The sequence below is a fragment of the Fundulus heteroclitus genome, unplaced genomic scaffold (assembly GCF_011125445.2).
Source record: "Fundulus heteroclitus isolate FHET01 unplaced genomic scaffold, MU-UCD_Fhet_4.1 scaffold_46, whole genome shotgun sequence".
NCBI classification, from domain to species: Eukaryota; Metazoa; Chordata; class Actinopteri; order Cyprinodontiformes; family Fundulidae; genus Fundulus; species Fundulus heteroclitus.
Genome location: NW_023396879.1, coordinates 1,541,615 through 1,566,205, shown reverse-complemented (window position 1 = coordinate 1,566,205; position 24,591 = coordinate 1,541,615). Strand labels below are relative to the sequence as shown.

Sequence of the window (24,591 nt, the reverse complement as noted above, 5' to 3'; positions counted from 1 at the left end):
CGATTCTGTTAGCGTTCTGACCTGCAGGGTCTGCTTCCTGCATAACTTCAGGTGTTTATTAATTCCCCAATTTTTGGATCACTTTGTGATGCTCCTGGTGCACAATGTGTTGAAATTGTGACTATAAGTAAGAGTTAAGCTGGACAACACTACGATTATCATCCTGTGTTGTGTAGCATCCAGGGCGTAACGAGGGGCGATCAGCCTCTCATGACCTGATCAGGAATCAGACGGTCAGATGAAAATCAAACATGTCTGACATTCAGTCGGCCCTCATGAGCGCCTCCTGCTGGTTTCCCCCATCCTCGTGCACTGAGCATGTGCAGACAAGGGAATTCTTCTTCTTCTGGTTTTTCTTCTCAGACGGAAACACAGGAAAGCAGAGAAGCATGATGGCGGTCTGTGTGACATGGAGTCAAACTACAGAGGAGAAACTCGTAGAATAACCAAGGCAGCGCGTTTCCTTCTAGTGAGCCTCATATTTAACAGAGAGCATTGACACTTCCGTCTTTTTCTTCTTCTACTGTTTACATTTGGCTTCCAGATAGACGAGTCTGAGTAGCGCCATCTCTCTCACGTGGTTTTTAGACACACAGTGTGAGCAGTCAGATCATCAGAGAACAGAGATGGAGAGCTGAGAACTTTAAACACTGAGGTTTAAACTGTAGCTGAGAACAACGATTGAAAATATCATATAGTGTACGCCCAGCTTAAAGCAAAGCCTAAATAAAAACCCCTGAAAGAGCGTCTGCTGAGCGGTTCTACCGTAAATAAGGCGGCGCTGCCTGGAAGGAAAACAGAGAGCGAACTGGTTAATTTTTTGGTGTTTCTCTGCTAACAGCAAACTAAAACATGTTGCTCATTAATCAGGAGGTACAGAGCAACGGGTTTTATTCTTCACCACAAACGCAGCCCGGCTGAACTAAAACGAGCCTTTCAGGTTCTATCAGAACCACATCTGAACCCGGACGCTTCCTCACCCGCCGGTGCCGTCCAGGATCTTGCTCTCCACGAAGCTGTAGATGTCCTGAAACTCCTGCTCCCTGCAGGGCAGAGACTCCGGCACCGACGACACGTGGAGCCTGAGGAGGAACACCGAGTCACAGTCATCAGAAAGATCATCTCAGGTTTCTACGGTTAGGCGCCGCCACTCTGGGTCCCAGAGTAAGACCCTTAGCCCCGCCCACTGTTAGCCCCGCCCACTGCCGGCCCCGCCCACTGCCAGCCCCTCCTGGATCGCATGCAGAGGACAAGTTTACCTGGAAAGTTTTATTGAAACATAAAGATTATTATTCTAAGCTGGAGAGAACCCACGGTCAGAGATTTGAACCCGGGACCTTCTAGGCCAGGCCTCAGTGCTGCCAGCTGTTTATTTAATTCAGTTAAATTATTTTATTAGTTTAATTAGAAAACTTTAAATGATCAGATTCTACTTTTAAAGCAGGTCTGGCTGCTGAGTTCAGGCGGCGCCGCGTCAGGGAGACGTTTCCTCCACGTCCTTGTTTAGAGCCACGCCTCCAGAGGTCAGAGGTCACATGTTTGGTTCTGAGGCCTTCAGCTGGTGTCGCACTCAGAGCAGAGGTTCTGGTTCTGGTTCTGACCTGGTTCTGGCCTCCTCCAGGACGTTGGCGGGCTGCCGGGCCGGCTGAGACCTGCTGGGGATGCTGGGCGCGGCGTGGCGGGGGGTCCGAGGCGTGCTCGGGGCGCTCTGCAGAGACAACGCAGGACGTGAGGACGTCTCATCAGGGTTTCCCTTCACCGCCGTCTCCGTGGCAACACTCACCTTCCTCGGAGTCTTCCTCGGAGTCTTCCTCGGCGTTTTCCGCTTCGCTCTGGGAGTACGAGGCCCTGCGGAGGACGAGGAGCGGCGGCTCTTCTTCGCCACCACCTCTTCATCACTGTCCGGCCCAGAGTCCTCCTCTTCCTCACCTTCATCCTCTTCCTCCTCTTCCTCGCTGCTGCTCTGCAGCTCCTTCTTGGATGGCACAAACACGTCTTCGTCCTCTTCGTCGTCGTAGTTCTGCTGGTTCTGGTCGCCCAGAAGGCTCCTGGGAGGAAAAACGTCGAATCGGATCAACTCAGGCGGAGAAAACCCGGCAGAACAAACCCGGCAGAACAAACCCGGCAGAACAGACCCGGCAGAACAAACCCCGGCAGAACAAACCCCGGCAGAACAAACCCCGGCAGAACAAAACCCGGCAGAACAGACCCGGCAGAACAGACCCGGCAGAACAGACCGGGCAGAACAAACCCGGCAGAACAAACCCGGCAGAACAGACCCGGCAGAACAAACCGGGCAGAACAAACCCGGCAGAACAGACCCGGCAGAACAGACCCGGCAGAACAAACCCGGCGGAACAAACCCGGCAGAACAGACCCGGCAGAACAGACCCGGCAGAACAAACCCGGCAGAACAGGCCCGGCAGAACAGACCCGGCAGAACAGACCCGGCAGAACAGACCCGGCAGAACAGACCCGGCGGAACAGACCCGGCAGAACAAACCCGGCGGAACAGACCCGGCGGAACAGACCCGGCGGAACAGACCCGGGTTCTGCTGGGTGACGAAGGACGGCGGCGGTCCGGACTCACAGCTGCCTCTTGATCCGGGACGCCACCTTCAGAGCCGACTTCCTCTTGGAGCTCCTGGGAGTGGCGCCGGTCGGCAGCGCTGGCGAGTTTTCGTTCTCCTCCTCGGCTCTGAGGGGCAGAGAGATAAACGGACCGGGTCACAGGGTTCTGAAGCAAACCCGAACCAGACGGGAACATCTCACAGATGCAGCTTAACAGGAAAAAAATGTTATTTATTACAGTAATTCAGTTAAAAAATGGTCAACTGAAGCATTTATTTTTGTTAACTGTGACGGTTCTGGTCTGCAGTGGATCAAAACCTAAAATTCAGTTTCTCACCTCATCACATCAGAACCCAAACAGAACTACTGGGGGAAAGTGGGCCAGCAGAGGAGTGATGTGAACGTACAGCACCTGGAGGGGCTAAGCTGACGTTTAGAGCCACTGGAGTGTTTTTAAACCAGAACTTTATGGCTGATGAGTATTTGCAGGTTTGAGCTGGTAACCAGGAAATGTCCAGACGCTGTTCTATCAGTTAAAAGTTGATTTATTCCACCGTTACCTGCTTATAAAAACAGCCAGCTGTACACGCATCACTTCCTGTCTTATATAGACATGTTGGCTTCTACAGCGCTCTGCTGACTGAGACGATATGAGGAGCAGAGGAGAGGAAAACTACATTTTAAAGTTGCAGAGAGGGACGCCTCATGCTAAGCTGCAGCTTTAGAGGCGTGCCACGTAAAACAAGGTTCTGTCACAGAGGTGCCGTATTCACTCTGGAATATAAGACGCATCGGTCAAAAAATGCATCATAAAGAGGGAAAAAACAAATACAAGTCGCACCGGACTGTAGGCATCAGACAACAGAGCTGTAAGCTAGCGCTAGCTGCTGTTAGCTTCAGGACGGCCCAGTAACGGTTCTGAGTCCTTAGAGCTGAACCAGGCAGCGCTCTGCTGCGTTAATGCAGAATAAAACAGAGAAATAAATCATATGTACATGTGTTCAGTCTTTGTTGTTTATAAGTTAATGGTTTTAATTTATGTTTAAGTTAAGGTGACCAGGTTTCTCTAATGAAAACCGTAAAAACCTGGTTGAGCTAAACTTTCTTCCTCCATGATGATAGAACATAATGTGGGACAGAATTAGCTGGGAACAGGTCACCAAGATCAGAGACATCTGCTCACTCTATAAGTTACAAATATAGTTTTCAAAAGCCTGGAGCGCCCTCTTGTGGCTATAGACAGTAATGTTTACTCCTTGATTCATGCTGGTTAATATTAATTACCATTTGAATTTGATATACATTTAAATGGTAATTAATATTAACTTACTATTACTATATTACTTTTTTACTATTACTATATTACTTTGAGTTTTAAGTTTGATTTACCAGAACCCAAACGGCACCAGCGGCCTTTTCTACACATAAAGTGGGCGGTAAACGGGTCGGGATGAAGGCCCAGAGTTCCCGGTGCTCCTGTTGGACCCAGTGAGCCCCGCCTCACCAGAACCTCGGGTCTACAGAGCGAACTCTGGGCTCTGATGTTCTGTGGCAGCTTGTAAACGGAACGTAAACCCGCAGAGCGTTGGTACTCACAGAACAGCCAGAGATGGTTCCTTCACCGTCTCTCCGTCCTTCTTTCTGGAGGGAGTTCTGGTTCTGTTGGGAAACAGACACAGAGACTCAGACCTCAGAGCATTCTGGGTTTCTAAAACCCTTCAGATTCAGCCTCCTGTGCAGAAACACACACAGACACAGAGAAAACCCCACAAGCTGTGACTCAGGACTCAAACTCCCAGAAGCCTCGGCGTGAACGTCCCCACCGCCACCAGGTGACCCGAACCCAGCGAGGCGTTCAGTGTCCGACTCACGTCTCCCTCCAGGTGGCGCCGTTTCTCCTCGGCGTGGCATTTCTTCTTCTTCTGCTGCTGCTTGGAGTTTTAGCGGCGCTGGTCAGCAGGTCCGGCTCCGGGGCTTCAGAGGTCCGATGACTGGAGAGGAACCGGTCCGTAGTGACCAGCGTTAGAACAGCCCAGATTAAAACAACCCTAAACTTCATCGTTATCATGACGACGGTTTCTTCCTCGCCGATTGGTTTTATGTGGAGGGTGCAGAGAGCTTTATGGGCCAAACCAGCAGAAAGTGAGAAACTGAGACCAGTTAGTTTCTGTTTTTTGGGCCTTCAGCAGACGGAGCGAGTCCTAGTTTGGATAATTGAGCCGATGAATTTCTCCACTGTGAGATCAATACAGTCCATCTCATCTGAGCTGCTGCTGTGAAGAAAGGACAGCAGCTATTTTTTGCGGGTCAGCAGATTTTTAATGTCCCGGACCTCAGCTCTGCCCTGAACACGCAGCGTTCAGCATCCAGCACCGTCAGGACAGAGCTGTATGAGACGAGGTTTCACTTCACTATCCTGCAGCTTTGTAACCTGACTATAGCCAGCTATATGTCGCTCCGCCTAGCTTCACTCACATACATCTGGGACATCGCCCATAGAAAGTGATTTCTCCAACCATTTTTATTGTCCAGCCAATCAGGACGCAGGGCTGGAGTTTCATAGATGTGACGTAGTGGAGAAGCGACAATGACGTGAGACTGTTTTGACAGCAATGGCGGCTCGTCGAGGAAGCAAGCGTTAGCATTGATGCTGCTATTTCTTCCGTGTTGTCCAATCTACCTAATATTGTTACATTAAAAGAACATCAGAGAACGCCTCTGAAGGCTTTTGTTGGTGGAAACCATGTTTTCGCCCTTCTCCCGACCGGATTTGGCAAGTTTTGTTTTCCAGCGGACGTCCCCCGGAGTGGTTAGCGCTAACCATGTTAGGAGGCCTTTAGTCCTCAACGCGGTCGGCCTGGGATCGACTCCGACCCGCGGTGCTTTGTCGCCTGTCTTCCCCCCTCTTCCTGTCAGCTCACTGTCAATAAAACGTCAGTAGAGCTGCAAACAGAGTCGCTCTTACAGCGTCACGGGTTAGCTTCGGTGTGAGTGGTTGAAATAGCACGTCGATAAAGATGACAGACAAGTGGCTTATCCAATCATATGCAAGGAGTTTTGATAAGCCCCAGCCTTCAGTAAAGGCAATTCCTATGGAGAGGTCCCAGATGGATGAGTGGAGCTAGGCGGAGCGAGACATACAGCTGGCAGAGTCAGGTTAGCAGCTTTGTGCCTCACACAGCATCAAAAGGTCCACAGGACTGAAAGTGTAAATACTGGGGGGGGGGGGGGGGGACTGGTTAAACAATGATCATTTTCCAGACATTCCTGACCGAACACTAAAATTAGATTTACTTTAATCCACGGACACAAACTAATTTCACTGGGAGTCCTTTTATTTCCTCTTTTTCTTTTAATCCAGCCTGGACATAAACTAAATACATAAACAGTTTAACGGCCGTCAGGGACCACTTCTGTGAGTTTACATATGTTTCTGTGTTTTGTTGTGATATAGCATGTTTTTCTGTTACTTAAGTCTCATCTGTAAAATTAACATTTCAATTATATCTCCACGTAAGGATGGAATGAAGAGAAATTCTCTGTCTGTAATGGACTTTTCACTTTTAGCTTAGGTTGTGCAGCAGTGCTGGGATAAATAACACGGGGCGGACAATTCAGACGGCTTCTTATGTAGGGGGGAGATTAAAGCTTTAAATGTGGATATTATTTTCCTGCGTACTGTTGATCACCTTGAATAGACCTAGGGTTAGCTCCATTTGTCCAATCATGATTTAATAATAAGACGAGGGATCAGGAACGACTGGAGACTTCTACACCGATGGGACTTTTTCCAGTTTCCAAGAGCTTTGCCCTAAATTTTCCCTCCAACAGTCTGACCTGTTTACATATTTACTTCATTCACTGGTTGCTCGACATAAAACACTGCTATTGTGGAGGAGTAGCACCATATCTGCTACACGATACGATGTCGTTTCTACAGCTGGAAAATATAAAATATGCAACAATGGGGACGAACAGAAAAGTTTTATCAACAATGAAGCCCCTTAATGCAATATTTCAAAGCTTTAACTTCCCTCTTTGCTGACGAACAAACTGCTTAACTCAAGGTTTTGTCCCTTATTTTTAATTTTTTGGCATATTTTTGCTTTTTATTATTATTTCAGGGGTGCCATTTTACTTTTTACGTGTGTAATTATACACGCTACACTTGACTGTATTTACGTTGCATTTCTTCTCTATATTTATAAGCAACACTCATACTGTGACGTGTCTGTGCACTCAGCATGTTGTTTAAATGCAAGTTTCTAAAATCTAAAGCCTTCAATAAAACGTGTTGACAATCAAAATAAGCTAATAATCCTCACAGTGGCTGTGGGGGACTGACCTGCTGGACGGAGACGCAGGGCTGTCCTCCTCACTGAGGGACGCCTTCAGGCCGGCGCCCTCCTGGGGGCCGGGGCTCCTGCTGGTCCTCCTCAGAGGGGAGGGGCTGTGGGTGAGCGGGGGGGAGCTGGGGGGGGAGAAGGCCAGCCTGTGGGCCAGCGGTCGGCCCGCGTCCAGCTCCTCCTTCAGCAGCCGCTCCAGGATGTCCTCATGGAGCTCCGCCGTCTCCTCCGGACCTGAGGGCATACCGCTCTGTGATTGGCCGGTTCCGCTTCCTGTTTGAGGACAACCAATGACGGAGACTCACTGCCGAGCTGCAGCTGCTTGCGAACGCCCGGCGTCCGCTCCACGGCGTTCCTCCTCTTGGCGCTGAGGCACTTTGAGGCCGACAGTTTGGTCATGGAGTGGAGCGACTCCACCTCCACCTTACCGGCGCTCGCCGAGGCTCCGCCCCCCCGCACGTCCCCCAGCGCCGCCCTGCGCAGGACCGCCGGGTCCGGGGTGGGGAGGGCGCGCCGGCCCGGGCCCCTGGAGGCAGGCGTGGCTGCGGGGGGGGAGCGTGGGGGAGACGGAGGCAGGGAGGGGTTGGGGGGGCGAGGGGGAGGGGACTCCACCTGAGACGGGTCCACGGCGCTGAAGGTCTTTGAGTCCCAGGAGAATTTGACGTAGAGAGTTTCTCTGTCTGCAGAACCGGGGAACGGAGCGGCGGCGTCCAGGTGCTTCACCTGCAGAGGGGGGCGGAGCTTCAGGGGTCAATAGGTCAACACAACCGCCTTCCAGCTCCTCGTTAAAGAGTTTTAATCACGACTGAAAGGTTTACAGCTTCACAGAAATAAAACAGGAGATACGCTTCCATCATGATATCCTAATATTACTAAAACGAGAAATTAAGAAATTAGAATATATAGAATCTGCATTTTAAAAATGCATCAAGTAAAAAGCTTTAAGGAGACTTTTTGCTTCCTGTGTTTTTAGGACTTCAGGCAAATTTGGCCGTAATCTGATTTTTCTTGTGGGTCATGTGATCAGAACCAGCGGCGCCGTCAGATCGGACTTCCAGTTCAGGTTTGAGCCACTTCCCCCTGTGGCTCTGAGTCGGACTTTTCTGACTCCAGGGGTATTTTTAATTAATACAGTAATTAAAAGTTGCCCTCGACATTCTAAGTGGGTGAATGAACTCAATTTCCCACAATTCCCGGCTGCATCCAACAGACCTGAGTGCTACGTTAGCAGCTGAAGCTACGCGAAACGGCAGAAAACAGCGTTTCCCTTTAATTATCCCCGTTAGACACTTTACAGCATAAAAACAATTAGTTTGATGTTTCCTGGAGAAAAGCGTTCAATATTATTAGAACGACTTTGCAAAAAAAAAAAAAAAAAAACATAACAATCCAGAAAAAAAAAATCTGAATAAGACCTGCAGAGTCTAAAATATGTTCTCTTTTATTGCAGATGATTTATCTTTAAATATCGTTTTTGAAGAGGATTTTAATGGGAACTAATCTTTTAAAGTTTCTTATTTCTCTTTTTTTCCCCTCAGACCATAAAAAATTGCTTATAAATTACGATCTGGACCACTTTGAGGATTTACCCACAAACATTTCAGCAAAAACAAACTTTTTAAGCTGTTTTTTATGAGAAATGCTAATTATTTTTCTCTCTCTGTATTTCTTCTCTCAGGTCGTGTTCTGGTTCTGCTCACCTGGACGGGTCGGAGGATGGACTCGGCGCTGACCTCGTCGTCACAGCCGCGCCCCGCGTAGAAGAAGATCTCCTGCGGGTGCGGATCTCTGCCCAGCAGCTTCAGCTTGCCCAAAGGCACTTCAGAAACCCGGACGAACCACTGCACCTCGGCCTTCTTCTGCTCGCCGCTCTCTGGAACGGCAGCGGGTCTCGGGTCGGTTTGTGTTTGGAACCCAGAGGCAGCATGTGGCACAGAACCAGAGTTCTAACGGGTCGGTGAGGAACGTACCGTCTGAGAACAGCCGCACCAGCCGGGCCACGTACGGGTTGTCGTCATCGACTCCCTCGATCAGGATGTGCTGCCCGGTGCTGATGACGGTGGTCTGAGGGAGACCCTCCACCCGGATGGCCAGCGAGCTGAAACCACACCGTTAAAACGTTTGAGATAGAAGGATTTATTAAGTTATATAGAACATTAGAACCTGCTGGTTCTAAGGTTCTATATAAAGGTTCCTCTGGCTCCTTATTGCTGCTCTTCATCGGGACATTCTAAAAAGCTTAACGTGGCTTAATGTAGGAAAACCACGAGGAATCATCACCAAATTTCGCATGGCCATATCTTGTCATGAAGACTTAAGCCTGTCAAAAAAAATAAACCGAAATCCAACGATTATAGAAGATATCTCACATTAACGTTTTCTTCTTCATTGGCGCCTATGGTGAGAAAAAGGCTTAACGTGGTTTAATGTACATAATCAACGATCAATGATCACCAAATTTCTCTTTCATATTGCTCCTAATAAGCACATAAAACTGACAAAATGTCAAACCCAAAGTCCAATTATTATGGACGTTATCTGACATTAAGCGTTGCTGCTTCATTGAGGCCTATATTAAAAGAAAAAGGCTTAGCGTGGTTTAATGTACCTAAACAACGCTCAGTGATCACCAAATTTCTCTCTCATATTTTTCATGTCCACGTAAAACTATAAAAAATATCGAACCCACGTTAAGCTTTTTTCTTTTAATATAGGCCTCAATGAAGCAGCAACGCTTAATGTCAGATAACGTCCATAATAATTGGACTTTGGTTTCGATTTTTTGATAGTTTCGTGTGCTTATGAGGAGCAATATATGAGAGAAATTTGGTGATCATTGAGCATTGTTTAAGTACAATAAACCACGTTAAGCCTTTTTCTCGCCATAGGCGCCAATGAAGAAGAAAACGTTAATGTGAGATATCTTCTATAATCGTTGGATTTCGGTTTATTTTTTTTTGACTGGCTTAAGTCAAAGATATGGCCATGCACAATTTGGTGATGATTCCTCGTTGTTTTCCTACCTTAAGCCACGTTAAGCGTTTTTCACGTTAAGCGTTTTTCACGTTAAGCGTTTTTCATGTTAAGCGTTTTTCACGTTAAGCGTTTTTCACGTTAAGCGTTTTTTCACGTTAAGCGTTTTTCATGTTAAGCGTTTTTCACGTTAAGCGTTTTTCACGTTAAGCGTTTTAGAACGTCCCCTCTTCATCACCTCCACGCCAGCAGCAGCTCTACTGCTGTCTGAACTGGTAAAAAACATTCATTCAAAGCCACTTAATTTATTATTATTGACCATTTAATGCATTTATTCACATAAATATGTTCTTAAACTCAGTGAGATTTTACCAGGTTGAACAAAGTTTGACTTCATGATGAAAAGTATGAGCCTAAAAGAATAAAACATTAGTCCAGCCTGTTTTTAATGTTTGCTTTTAGTTTCTATTCTCCCATGTTGTATTTTGTTTCTACATTTTATCCCTACTTGCTTTTATTCAGTTTTATTTTCCAATGTTTTAATCAAGTAAAGCATTGTATTTGCATTGTCTCTGTACTGAAATGTGCTATATTAATAAATTTTGCGTTAGATGTACGACAGAAAGCAAGTTGCATTGTTTATCTGCCAGCAGAAGGTGGAAGGAGTGAGCCGCAGACACAGACGTCCACCAGGTGCAACATTTGTTCTTAGCAGGTAAAGAAAACAGGAAATGATTATTATCTATTGACTAATTTATCCTCCCAAACCCCCAGGACCCCCGCAGCCCCGGGCCCTGCCAGCAGGTTAAACCGGCCCTGGATAGTTTGCTTCCTCACCTTTAGATTGTTAAATTTTATATGTTTAAATTCTCCTTATTACTCTAATGCAATACTTTAATGCTCCATTTGTTTTTATGTTTTAATAAATCAACATATGTTCCAGTTGTTCTGTCAGCCATAATCACTGAGATGAGCAAAAATAATCTGTAATTTTGTAAATAAGTGACTAACTTAACTGTTGATGATTTTTAAATGAAAGATTAAATGTTTTCTTTTATTTTTTAGGCCGTTTAGTGACAGTAGCACCAGGTAAAAAAAAGGCCTGCTGAGCTCTCACCCATACTCCCTAGTTTTCAGCTTTCTGTTGAAGCCTCCAGGCTCTCCGCGCCACTCGTAGATCCGCTTCGCCCTCCGCCTGGTGAAGTACTTCATCCCGGGAGACCCGCAGAGAGGAGGGTAAAAAATAAACCCGGTCCCGGTCCAACTGGGCCTGATCCGGACCTTTGTGTTAAAAACAAAAACGCTCCACGTTAATGGACGACCCGCCGGAAACAGATCAGAGCAAAAGTTCGCGGGAAAAAACACGTGGCTCCTCCCATCAAAGTAGTCCCGTCTACTCTGAAAAGACGCACACACACACACACCCGAAACGTTGTGTTCTTCCGCGGCAGGGAAAGAGATAGACCCACAAGCGATTTTGTTTTTGAAAAATTAAATTAACATTTAAATTGATGAGTCACCTCAGCCAATATGTAAGAAGGTAAAAAGATCAAAGAAGTGCTCCTAATTCCTTTCTATCTTATTTTAGTCATTGTCTGCAGTTGTTTGTGTTTTTATTATCACCTTATATTGGTATTTTAAAAACATGTAAAATGCTCTTATAACCACTGAGCTATATAATACACTGGAGTGCTGATTTTGCCGAAAAACTGAAGTCACTGGCCGCCATCTTGCTACTCCCTACTCTCACAGAATCCCATAGGATTTGCTTGGAATAACAAGCAGTTTTCTGGCTGAGTGAAAACGTTTCACAGGTAATTCTACAGTCAGTGGATGTACTAACACTATCAACTACTAGGAAATTATGTGCTGAAATATTTTACATGTTATTCATATTAAATATATATATGTATATATAAATATTTGTACATGTATCTATGTATATATATATGTGTACATATATGTAAATATATGCTTTGTATATCGTTATTTATATATTTATAAATGTTATATATGTATATTTAAATGAATAAAATGCAAAATATTTCAGCACATAACTTTCTCAGTACTTGATAGTTTTAGAACATAACATAAAAGTATATGGCATTTGACATTTTAAAAGTTTTAAGCCCCCCCTGAACATGAGAAAATCCTCGTTATTCGATGCTGTAGCGCACATATTCACTAGTTACTGGGGGGAAATAGGGAGTACCAATATGGCGGCTGGTGGCTTCACAGCGACTCGTTCTAACAGCGGCTATTAGCACTCCAGTGTATAATAGAGCTCAGTGCTTATTACTCATAAACATCCTGCAACAGACTGTCCCGAATTTCTTTAGTAAAAATGTAAATCAACCCCAGTGATTATTTTGTCTATATCTTCAATAAAAAAAATTAGCATGAAATATGACAATTTAAAATACACTAAATACACAAAATAAGATACGCAGAGCTTTGATCCATTAACTGATTGGCTTCTGTGACAAAAGTGAATTAGTTTGCACAGATGTTGCTTTTCTTTTGGCCTCATAGCTGCTGGTTACAGAAAACCAGAAATCTTACCGTGTATTTGGGACATGATGCATAAAGCACAACATAATAAACAGGAGCAGCTTTATCACAGCTCCTTCCTCCTGGCAGCTGTTAGACTTTATAATCTTTACTGCTCCCCAACAAACTCAGTAACTGTTTACATCCCTGCTGTGTTTTAAAGTCTCTTTCGTTCTTCTAAATCCAACCCTTCTAAAACTGAGAGCTACTTCACTGCCGTTGTGTCATACGAAGGTCTACCTACCACCCTTGAACTGGAATAGTCAGACTTCACCTTAACGTTTTATAAAATCAATACATTCAGAATCAGAATCAGAATCAGACACACTTTAATAATACAAGAGGGAAATTATTTTTGTTACACACTCCAGACATACACACATTTATATATATATATATTTACAACATTCCACAAGTAATATAAATATATACATATATAAGTCTATATATATATATATATATATATATATTGACTTATATATGTATAAGTGTTAGGGGGGTGTTAGGATAACTGAGGGAGGCGTTGTAGAGATTGATGGCTTGTCCTGCCCCTGGATGTTCACAGGTGAGTGAGGTAGGGGTCTTCTCCTGAGGTCGATCACCATCTCCTTGGTCTTATTGGTGTTAAAACACAGATGGTCCGCATCTAGCGGAGACTTATAACTTTGTTTAAAAAAAAAGACGATGGCGTACACACATTTGCACATAACACTCACATTTTTATGCATTATTACAAATACCTGTATATTAAAATCACCTACTCAGGTGCACTCTGCTTTGATTTAACATCTAAAAAACGGTACAGGTGTTTTTGTGTATTTGCTTTTAGTGTAATTCATGAAGTCAGATTCTCATAGGTGTGTTTCCTGCGTGCCTGGTGTTGCGTCAGAGGAGGACCTAGTTCCGGAAATACTCACTAAGTATCCATCCGCTGGCCATTTTGCTCTCCACAGCAGCGTCTCCGCCTGGTTTCAGCGTCTTTGGCGGCATTTCTGGAACTCTGACGTTTATTTCAGCTGCAGGAGCGTCAGAAAAACAACCAGTGAACTTTCCTCTGGAGATGATGGCGCGATCGGCCGGGATTTCTCGCGTTATTTGGGAGGTTTTGGAGCAGAAGGTCTGGTTCACTGAGGAAGGAGGCGGAAGGAGATGCCCATCAGTCGGCCGGTGGTTGGTCTTAAAATAGGGCCATATGATGGAGGTCATCTTCCCCTGGAGCTGCAGACGGAAGGAGGAGGCAACCTGGCAACAGGTGCACAGATCATCACTGTGAGTTACTCTTTTATTCCAGTTGAATTAGGCAGTAACAGCTGCAGCAATAATTAATATAGCAATAGTAATACCAGGCTGCAGAAGCTGGATCTTGGGACGTGGAATGTCAGCTCTCTGGTGGGGAAGGAGCCTGAGCTAGTGCGCAAAGTTGAGACCGTGCCAAACTGGGTATTCCCTGCGTCGGGAGAGCGCATTCAGCACTCCGCCTCATTCAAGATGTTTTATTTCTCTTAACGAAATATAGGAATAGTGTCCTTACATTATCGTTCAGTTAGTGGGTTAAAATTGAGAATGTAACACTTGTTAGTGCGATCATAAGGGATTGCTATGTCGGTTAAAACTAGATTGATCACTTAGTATAACACGTTCTGAGAAAGTAAACGGCTCTGTGGTCATTTCCACATGTGTCACGAAAGTATCAGCTTTATGTCATTAGATTGTCGCATGTCTGTCTGCTGAAACTAAAAATATACCTTTCTGAGTCCATCACAGCTGTCTGCTTGTTCGTTAGACCCGCATGAATGGATTATATAAAGCTTACTTCAAGTGTGAATAAATGAATACTGAATAAAGTTACTGCCAAAATGATCAGATCTAATGAGATTTTAATTTAGCCAAGAACCATATTAAGAAAACAAGATGTGTCGCTTTATAAAAAAAGAACAGTATATGACGAGTTTGAATAAAAAATATTACAATTTTATTAAAATAGGATGTTTAAAAAATATTTGGACTTCACATTAATAGTTTTATTGATTTCAAACACTGCAGCACTTATAAGTGCTGACCAGACGGTTGGTGAGAAAGTTTCCTCTCTAAGGAAACCCAGCAGGTTGCATCAAGTCTCTCCAAGCAGCATTCACTCCTCCTGAAAGAGCGTAGAGCCACAGTGGACAGTCGTCTGCATTGTTGATGGCTTTGCAGCAATCCCTCATACTGAGCATGCATGAAGCTTCATATTCATAAGTTAAACTGCTATCCTTAGGTTGTGAGAATTGACCCTTGCATTTTTACTGGGATTTTGAGGTTCTATTGGCTGATTTTTTTCAAAGTAGGCTGACAGGAAAGGGGTTATGAGAGGGAGGAAGACACGCGGTAAAGGACCTCAGGTTAAGTCGAGGACTAAGGCCTCTCTAAGTGTGTGTGTGTGGTGTGTATATATATATATATATAGATATATATATATATATATATATATATATATATATATATATATATATATATATATAGATATATATCTATATATCTATATCTATATATATATATATATATATGTGTGTATATATATATATATGTGTATATATATATATATATATATCTATATATATATATATATATATATATATATCTATATATATATATCTATATTAGTGCTGTCAGACGATTGAAAATATTTAATCACGATTAATCACATTAATGTCATAGTTAACTTGCAATTAATCGCACATTTTTATCTATTCTAAATGTCCCTTGATTTCTTTGTCACATTATTTTTTTCTCATTTTAATGCTCTTATCAATATGGAAAAGTAGATTAAATTGCTTTATGCAAATGTTTTTTATTAAAAACAACATTGGCACACTGTAGTGTTAAATTTCACTCTAACATTTTCACTTGGAGCAGTAATCTCTCTAACAATGTAATACACTGTCCATTAGTAAAAGGGTGAAAAAAATAGAATCCATGTAGTATCCATGCGCTTCTGTCTGAAACCATCCATTGTTACCTGGCTTTGACGAGTGGGCGAAGAATTCGAATCAGCTGACTGCTTGGCCATTATGTGGTATTTCAGACTGGTCGTGCTGCGATGATAGCTCAGCTCACAACGACAAAACACACAGAACACTTTGGTCTTGTCAATGGAATTATTTTGCAACTTTTTAAAAGAAAACTTTCCATTCAGAATACTATCGGCATCCATTTCGGCGTCTCACGCTAGCCATCCACTCAAAATGTAACGTCAACTCTTTTGATGGCCCAAGTGTGTGTGCAGCGTGCCTGATGTTTTGTTTCCGGTCTAACTAGATCCGGAGTGGTGTTGTAGTTTTTCTAACGTTACTAATTGTTGCAACAGCATGTGAAAAAAACTACAAAGTGTGCTAGGCCAAAAAGAACATTCATCACACAATACAAAAATTTACGCCGTTAAAATGGGTTTACGTTAACGCCGTTAATAATGCGTTTAACTGTATATATATATATATATATATATATATATATATATATATATATATATATATATATATATATATATATATATATATATATAATGTATGTTATCTACCTGTGCACCATCAGAGCAGGCCCCAATCTTTGGATTTGTAAGTAATGCTGTCCTCATCTTGCACAAAGTCAGCCAAGAAATGTATGCTGGAAACAGACTATCATGCTGAGCCTATATGTATCCCCTTCCAAAGTGGATTAGCAGTATCCCACATTCTAGATTTTTGGCATATAAACACCTCTTATAACAAGAAGCACCTGCTGAAAATTTGAAGCTGTTAGCGCTTTAAATGAAGAAGTTATAGGGGGATACAAAAAATATCGGGGTCAGCCTGCCAGAATATGTATAGGAGGAAACTCCTCGAATAATAGAACAGTTATGAAGTCCTGAATTTACACATCAAAAAAGGAGTTTTTGTCGTGAACTAACAAAAATAATAACTTAAAGCCTCCAGTGATAACGGGAAATAATATTGCCAAAGCGGTGAAAAGATGGGAGTATGGGAAGTGAATTGCTCAACTTAAAATCACAAACGGCGAGCTGACAAAGAAGGTCCAAGATTTTTAAAGAAAAGCGGCAGAATCAGAGCGCTCTAAAAGGCTTAAAAGGCCGAAAGGAGGAAGACAAGACAGGAAGTTCACCATACGTAGACGACCCATTGGGCGCCGGATTGCACGTCACCGCCATATTGTGGGTGGCAGAAAGTAGTGAACGTCTATGTTCCCTGTGTATATGTTTTAAGTGTTCAGATAGAAAGATATTAATGGAGCGGAAAAAGACAAAAGAATAAAAAAGTAAAAAACTAATTATTGCCTACGGGAAGTTATTCTGTTAGCGTGCACAAATGAGCTGATGGTACGGATCGTGCTACCGGTGCAGATCAGGTCTACTCTGATGCATGGTGGGTAAAGAGGGCGGAGCGAGACCAACCTGCAGGGATTGGTCCGTTCTCGGTCTGGTGTTGCTGAGGCTGATGACATCACGAGAATGTGCAAGTACGCATTTTGAGAAACGTGTCTGTCAGTTTTAAACTAGCTGCCATCTTAGACTTTGTTTGACATGACCTTTGAAGGCCTTTTTTTTTTTAAGACAATCTGGTTGGAGGTCACAAAGCTCCCCCGTACGGCGAATGTGCATCACTGACCCAATAGCAGTAGCGTGCACACATTCATACGCCTATGTTTAAATACGTAGTCAACTTGTGGTTAAGTGCCTTGCTCAAAATAAAAAGCTCAACGAAGACCTTTTTAAAGCTGAAACTGTTTCTGACACAAACTTAATAACTGACTTCTATTTGTTTTGTCTTCTAGGGACAAACATGCAGGTTGTTGCCTTTGTAGCTGGTTTGGTGCTGATGCTGACCCCATCATTCTGTGCAGAGAAGGTAAGTAACTAACAACACATTTAACCACCACTCTAACATGGTGTCAGTTTAATTATCAACTGGTAACAAGTTGTCTTTGTGTAATTACCAACATTATAAACTCTCTCTGCATGCTTTGATAAATTAAACGATGGAATTTAAAGAGCCAATGGAGTCTTGGCTCGTGACACAGATAGCTTGTATATCATCGTGACTCGTTTTGGAGCGATACCTGCGGGATATCCTCCAGATCGAGGATGAGTAGCTACAGTATGCAGTGGAAGGATATACTGAAGTCTAAAATAGGGCTGCGAATAGCGATTATTTTAATAATCCAATAATCGGTTGATTATTTTTTTACGATAAATCAGATGACCAAAAACATTCCATTTGTTTTTCACAAAATAGAACATTTGGACTGAAAGACGGTGAACAGCCACGGTACAGATTTACCAAAGTTAATGGGCTTATCTTCTGGCAGTGAAGTCCTAAATTATACACAATATTAATCAGAAGTTTGACACGATCAAGTCTAGAGCAGGACAATGCTCCCCTTACCTTTGAGCAGACGTACGGATTCAGGTTTATTTTTAAGACATTCATCAATCAATCAATCAATCAAGTTTATTGTCAATTTCTTCATATGCTCCAGACATACAAAGAGACCGAAATTACGTTTCTCACTGTCCCACGGTGAAGACAAGACATATTTACCAGACCAAGTACACAGACAACATAACATTCAGATAAAAGTAAATAAGAGGGCACATGCAGTGAAGAAATAAATGAAAGCAGCAAAATTTGGTTTTAAAATTGTACATGGACAGTCAATAAAATATTAATGCAAAAATAAAATATTAGTGCAAAAGTTCTGTTTTTAGTATTAATAGGAGTCATTATGTAAGTGCTGTATTTTCTGGATAAAAACAACAAGTTTCAAAGTGCACAAGTGTGCAGGTGGAGTAACGCAATGCAAGGCTCCTGTTGTGTTTTCGGCGTTGGGAAGAAAAAAAACCGACTCCTCCAGATAAACTCGTGGGATACCTGCTGTCTGATTCGCATAATCCACACATTCATCGCTTCACCGTCTTGTGGAATGTCGGCCCCGGCGCACGCTGCCGGAGATGCTAATGACCTGTGATTGGACGGTGTCTGTTTGGGGGCAGGGCTTTTGGGAAAGGTCAATATGTTGGGAGCTGTGCCTCAGCGCAGGTCTAGATGATGGATTGATGGATTTTATTGCTCTCAAAGTTTCATCTTGTTTTTATTCAATTGTTTTACCACATACCTCTGGTTTTGGTCCTTTTGAGCAATTTGGACCCCGACTGCTCCCCAAGGGGATGGGTTAAGATGCAGAAGTGAATTTCCCCATTGTGAGATCAATAAAGTTCTATTATTAATATTATTATTATTATTATTATTATTATTATTATTATTATTATTATTATTATTAAATCCACTTCTAATGTGCTTTTATCTAGTTGACGCACATTGGTGGGGAAAAGGCCATAATTAAACAAAATTAACTGCTGTTTAACATAGGCTATAATAAATAATGTTAGAAATAAATATCCAGATAATTTGTTCCATATGAAAACAGCAGCTGGACAAACTGAATCACCTGAAATGAACGTCTTGATTCTGTTTATCTGTCTGTGGCTCGTTGACATGCAGCCTGCTGTGTGTTTTCCTTCAGGCAAACTTCACCTGCTACAGCCTAACATCCCTGGAGGCTGAAAACGTAGAAAGAGTGTACGACGACAATCAAGACTCAGGAGTGTTCTGGTCCCGAAGCGCTTCAGGCTTGGATCTCTGTGACTTCTCCTCCATCTACTCCACCCCCCAATGCTCCGTGTGCAACGACTCAGGGACCATCATTGTTGTTTTATACAACCTGACGATCAGCGTGAAGCTAATGGTGGAGGGTCCAGAGCGCCACATCAGCTACAAGGAGATCGGTAAGAAGCTCCACACACATTTGTGGATTTAAAAACATTTCTGGACCTGAAACGTTCCAGATAAACTAACCAGGGTTCCTCCATCTCAGGAACAGTCCCAGATACCTGCTTTACTCCTGGTGTCATGGCCAACACTGCCAACATCAGGCTCATAACGTTGTTTTTCTGTTAAAAACAACAAACTCAGTCTCCCTTCCCACAACTTTTCACTTTATTTTAAATCAGCCTGCAGCCAACCAGCTGCTGAGGTTGACCACTGAAGAAAATATTCAGCAATATGATCAGAAAGTAAGGTTAGCACCATGCTAACATTTCAAACTCGATACCGATTCTAAAAACATTCTTAATACTTGATACCATTTTTGATACAGTGGCAAATAATTTGATAGCAAAGGTTAATTTCTGGTTGGGAGCAAAAAAAGTAATTTAGAAAATGACAGACAGTCTTCCTGTGCAGGAACAGCCTCAGCTTTTTTGTCCAGATAAAACAGCACAAGCGTTGCAGTTAAATGCAGACCCCTTTAAATGGGACAACAGCGCCATCTACTGTCTGTTTTAGACCTGCAGGCAGTAGAGATTGAAGAGCATCAGCTTTACTGTATCTAGGTAATTAAGCCATGAATGTCTGTGGATGAATAATAAAGATAAGCTCCTGAAAGAGTATAAAACTTTATGTATCTGTAGTTTATCTTTAGTATTATTGGATGAATTGTTTTGCCACATTTTTAATTAGTCTATTTTAGGTTTATTTTATTCATGGATAGCTAAAAGTAATGTGCCGAAAAGATGGAAAGAAAGAGAGAAAACAATAAAAATGTTGACCATGGCAGCTTATATTGGCCTGAGTTCTGAATCGATTAATTACGATTTGATCTGATCTTAAATTGTGAAAATGGGTAAATATTTTTTCTCTCTTCACCGTATGTAACAAACCCTGACGTAAATTGTCGACATTAAGCTTGAGCTGTAAACAGCTGCCTTGAGTCTCAAAGGTACAAACTTGATATAAGTAAAATATATTTTGCGGGGGTAAAATGCAGCATTCAGTCACTGTAAATAGCATAAAAACATTTAAGTGGAACCATAACAATGGTAACAATATTCAGAGCAAAATTGAACTGTCAAGTCTAAGTATTGTGACTTTGTTGACATGATCTGGGTTCAGGCAGCGACAAAGAAAAACTTCTGCGATGCATTTCTGGTCCCTGGGACACAGATAAATCAGGCTCCATTTCCCTGTACCATGTCTTGTTTCAGACATTAATGCTTTAAAGAAATCTACAAGAAATGGTAAACAAATATAACTACATTTTCTTTGATATTTTTAGGGCTAAAATAACCCACTGGGATAAATATCTGGATCACACATCAGTGCACCTGATACAGCGCGTCTGCATAGAGAACTCAGAAGTGTTTATTAACTATTAAATATATAATATTCATTCTAATCCAATAGGGAAAACGTGATATTATACTAAGCTATATGGCACAATAATTTATTTTAGATTACTGAGTTTAGATCAAACTGATTTGGCCCTATAACATGAATGAGACAAAAGTTTTAAGGGAATTATTGTATATTTTATTTCACAGTAAGGGTCCTACTAAAGAGCTGAGAGACATCTTTCACAGTTCCAATTTTATTTCCATTAAATTTATTTAGCATCAGCAGCTTCTCTTCTGTCAGTCTGCTCCAGGGCAGCTGTGCTACTAACGTAGCTCACCACCGTCAGGGTGTGAATGGACTGGCGTTGTCAGACTTAATAAATCGCTGTACAACTACAAGCCATTTACCCCATTTATTGCTGTAGTCCTCAGATAGAAATGTATAAAGAGTTGCTTTTCAAAAACGGGGGTAGAACAAGAAGGCTGGTCAGAAACCAGCAGAAGTCGTGCCCTGCAAAGGACTACGACTACGTCTGATAACGCCAGCGCAGCAACAGCGGAACAACCACATTGGCTGAAAAACGGCACTTAAGATCTCACAAAGGCAGATCTAGACAAACAGATCTACACAAACAGATCTACACAAGCAGGAGTAACAAAGACGCACACCTCCACCTGCCCGATTAAAGACGTTGGCCCCACCCACCAATCAGCACCAATCAGCTCACAGAGCTCACAGAGCGGGCCGTGGAACACCGTCTCACCAGAACTGCAAAATAACTTTAGTTTATTATTCTTTTGTTTACAGTTCAGCTTGGATTTAGTTTTCTGTGCTGCAAAGATTTGCTGCGCGCTGAATCCAGATGCAGAGCGTGAACTTCACCAGCATCTTTAAGTCCTTCACTGCGTTGCTTCAAGGGCTGAAGGCCTCCTGCAGCAGGACAGGAAGTGGGGCAGAAGCTCTGGATCAAAGGCCCTTAGTTGCTCCTAGGACTGCTGCTGGTCCACATAGTTAACATGACATGTTTTGGACAGACCTGCTGTGGGGGGGGATCATCCCTCTGCTTTTTAAAGAGCAGTTCTGGTCAGACGGGTCAGAACATGTCCTCCCAGAGTTGTTGCTCCTTTAACTAATCCTCATGTTTCTCTTGCAGATTGTCCTCGAGCTGAAACAGACGGTGAGTAAAGATGGAGTTACACATTTCCTCAGCACAACTTTAAATACTTAACTTTTAGCTAAAGAGGAGATCATTTCTATTTTTATATTTAGCAGCATTAAACACTAATATTATTTCAAAGATTCTTTATTGTTTACCGCGTGTTACTGTGGTGAAATCACTAATAGTACTTATAGGCTTCATTCACAGAAATGTGCATTTAGATCTTCAGAGATAATGGTGTGCAGCAGGCGGTAACATTAAGGTGATTGTAACGGTTAGTAGCAGTGGGGGGGGGGGGGGGGGGGGGGGGTTAGGCTGCAGCAGCTTTGTTTGCTGCTGGGATGTTACAGTAAACTTGATCTAATATATTATTTTCTCTGGTCGGTAACATAATGAAGAATTTAATGAATTTATGGAACCTTGGGAGCGCAGCCTTTAAATGAACATGGTTAAAGTCCCCAGCAACGATCCCAGCCTCATCTGGGCTATTGCTCAGTTGGCCGCTAACAAAGCAGTAAAGCTGCTCCAGAGCTAGCTTAGCAGTAGCTTTAGGCTGGATATGACCTGCAGTGACTATCACAGAGCTGAGCTCTCTGGACAGTTTAGGTGGTCTGCACTTACCTGCAAGGTTTTCCAGGTCAGGTGAGCAGAAGGTTCTGACGGTCTTTGCCAAAGTACACCAGGTGTTGTGGATGTAGATCTCCAGTCCTCTTCCTCCTGCTTTTCTCAGCAGCCGCCGTCTGATCTGCCCTGAACAGCGTACGCTCCTCCAGCCTCATCGCTTCATCAGGGACGCTGCCAATCTAAACATGACTGTGAAAATTATCAGGCAGCTCTCCATCTGTGCAGCGATTCTTAACCGGATCTTTTTAAGTTTGTTGTTGAGGGATCTTATAGTGGCCAGAATGAGGCTCGTATATAAACAATATGAGGCCTTATCTGTAGATTTTAGCTCCTCTGCTGTATTCAAGAGTTTCACATGAAGCTTTTTATCAGATTCATTAAAATAATCAGGCTGCATTTTGGACAAAATCAAATTACTGTTTAAAAACAATTTTTTTTCTGCTGTTACAGACGACAAACCAGGAGAAGAAAGTAAGTTTCCTTTTCCTGGTTATAAACCAGAAAACATGTTTTTATTTCTCTGTTAAAGAGAAAAATCAAATCTTGCTGCTGCTGGAGAATAAAACTGTTTCCTCTGTCACCCAGGATGGATTGGTATTTGGGTTTCTGTGGCCTTCATCGCTGCACTCCTGCTCCTCTTCATCATCTTCATCATCATCAAGTGGATGCGTGAACGTCGTGAATCACGGATGGTGAGTGTTTCAGTCGATCTCAGTGAGTTCTGCTTAGCATTAAAAACCCGTCAAAGGTTCTATTTAACGAGGAATGAGGTGAAAATCAGCCGAACTAATCGCTGCTTCTCTTGGTGTTTCAGGCTCTAATCGTGTTCTTTTATGGTTTAAACCATAAAAGCTCAAACATTTGAAAAATCATCAGGTTTGATGAAAACTGAATGAAGTTATTTCAGTGTTTTTGAGTGACTTTCAGTACTTTATGGTTATTGTCGACTGAAAAAGTTTAGCTTTAGCATGCTTTCCTGTTTGTTTTTATACAAACAGGAAAGTAAATAAGTTTTAATGCGTAGAAACGGTTTATACATGCGGCCCCAGATCTGCAAAATACCATAAACTCTGTTTTATTGTTGAAGAAGAGGAAGAAGTTTTTGGTTATCTCAGTAGTAAAGTCCAATAAATAATTCAACTGTTGTTGTTTCCATTAAGAATGGGCAGATAGGGGGGGGGGGTGCTCACATGGCACAGGGTAGTGAGAGGCTTTAGTCCTCAATAAATAACGGCAGATTTGTTTATTATCAGCAAAGCAGTGGAAAGAGATATTTGTTAGACATTGACCCTAGGATGAATATTTATTAGGAGAAAAGACGAGTGGACCCGTGAGGATTGGAGCTCCTTTCAGCTTCTGTGGTCATCAGACCTTTAATGTGAATGTTTAGTCACTAATTAACTGACCGTCTCTGTTTTGTTTTCAGATCTGAAGCAGCAGACGGGAGCTGATGGATGTCTGAAGATCTTCAGATGGCAGCACAAAACCTTTCACCGCTTTTCTGTTAACTCTACGCGACTTTAAGTCTTTGCTTACAGAATATTTACTGCTTCCATATATATATGAAACTTTATACTGTAGCTAAACCTATAGACCAGCAGTTCCCAAACTTATTTTAGCAACGCACCCCCTATCCAACTGGGTAGACCCCCCCCCCCATCTTCAAAAGTCTAAACAGATCATTATGATACATTTTATTGATCAAATTTACAGTTTGTGATTTTAATTTTACAAAGGAAATGTTTATTTACTCATCTTTATAGTTGTAAGTGACAGTGAAATGATTTATTTCTTAGAAAAATGTATGTTTATTTCAGATTATGTATTTTAAGTTGTTTAGTTCAAATTTTGAGGTTTATGTAAAATTATTGTATTTTATTTCTTTTGAAACTATTTGTTGAAAGTTATCGCGAGATTTGCGTATATAAGAAAGGTAGCGAGATTTGCATGAGAGAAGGAGCAGAAATCTGGGAAAGAGTAGCAGTCTCGTATTTCCTGTAGCTGTAAAGGTATTTGTATTTATGTTTGTAATATTTTGTAAATTTATTGGTTATGGTGTTTTAATTACTTAATATTTAATTTAGAGTGGACAAAGAAGAATTAATCTATTAAAGACCTCCGAAGTGGCAGGCGGTCACGAGGTGACTTTGTTACAGTATGTGTC

At 42.5% G+C, this 24,591-nt stretch overlaps 2 protein-coding genes across 4 annotated transcripts in view; one reads left to right on the top strand and one right to left on the bottom strand.

Annotated features, from left to right (window-relative positions):
- Positions 1-11,250, bottom strand: part of orc1 (origin recognition complex, subunit 1) — a 19,218-nt gene extending 7,968 nt beyond the window's left edge. Inside the window, exons 1-11 of one of the 3 annotated variants that reach the window (XM_036131838.1) lie at positions 11,008-11,250; positions 8,888-9,015; positions 8,618-8,790; positions 7,223-7,640; positions 6,917-7,151; positions 4,443-4,583; positions 4,168-4,230; positions 2,591-2,698; positions 1,784-2,048; positions 1,602-1,708; positions 981-1,082 (exon numbers count right to left, since the gene is read on the bottom strand). In XM_036131838.1, coding sequence (XP_035987731.1) covers positions 981-1,082; positions 1,602-1,708; positions 1,784-2,048; positions 2,591-2,698; positions 4,168-4,230; positions 4,443-4,583; positions 6,917-7,151; positions 7,223-7,640; positions 8,618-8,790; positions 8,888-9,015; positions 11,008-11,102 — 1,835 coding nt within the window. In that variant the 5' untranslated portion in view covers positions 11,103-11,250. The remainder of the gene's footprint in view (positions 1-980; positions 1,083-1,601; positions 1,709-1,783; positions 2,049-2,590; positions 2,699-4,167; positions 4,231-4,442; positions 4,584-6,916; positions 7,152-7,222; positions 7,641-8,617; positions 8,791-8,887; positions 9,016-11,007) is intronic. The other 2 variants (XM_036131839.1, XM_036131840.1) reach the window with 2 other exon arrangements.
- A 2,094-nt stretch (positions 11,251-13,344) lies between these two features.
- LOC110367774 lies at positions 13,345-24,095 on the top strand. Its single transcript, XM_036131983.1, has 7 exons — positions 13,345-13,709; positions 17,247-17,320; positions 18,996-19,257; positions 21,798-21,821; positions 22,878-22,898; positions 23,013-23,119; positions 23,854-24,095. The coding sequence occupies exons 2-7, from the start codon at positions 17,255-17,257 to the stop codon at positions 23,857-23,859; spliced, it is 486 nt and encodes a 161-aa protein (XP_035987876.1). The 5' UTR covers positions 13,345-13,709; positions 17,247-17,254; the 3' UTR covers positions 23,860-24,095.
- Positions 24,096-24,591: the final 496 nt, after the last annotated feature.

Coding starts and splice junctions, on each gene's coding strand:
- LOC110367774 (XM_036131983.1), top strand. CDS start 17,255: ATGCAGGTTGTTGCCTTTGTAGCTGGTTTGGTGCTGATGCTGACCCCA. Junction 17,321..18,995: donor CATCATTCTGTGCAGAGAAG/GTAAGTAACTAA, acceptor GTTTTCCTTCAG/GCAAACTTCACCTGCTACAG. Junction 19,258..21,797: donor CATCAGCTACAAGGAGATCG/GTAAGAAGCTCC, acceptor TTTCTCTTGCAG/ATTGTCCTCGAGCTGAAACA.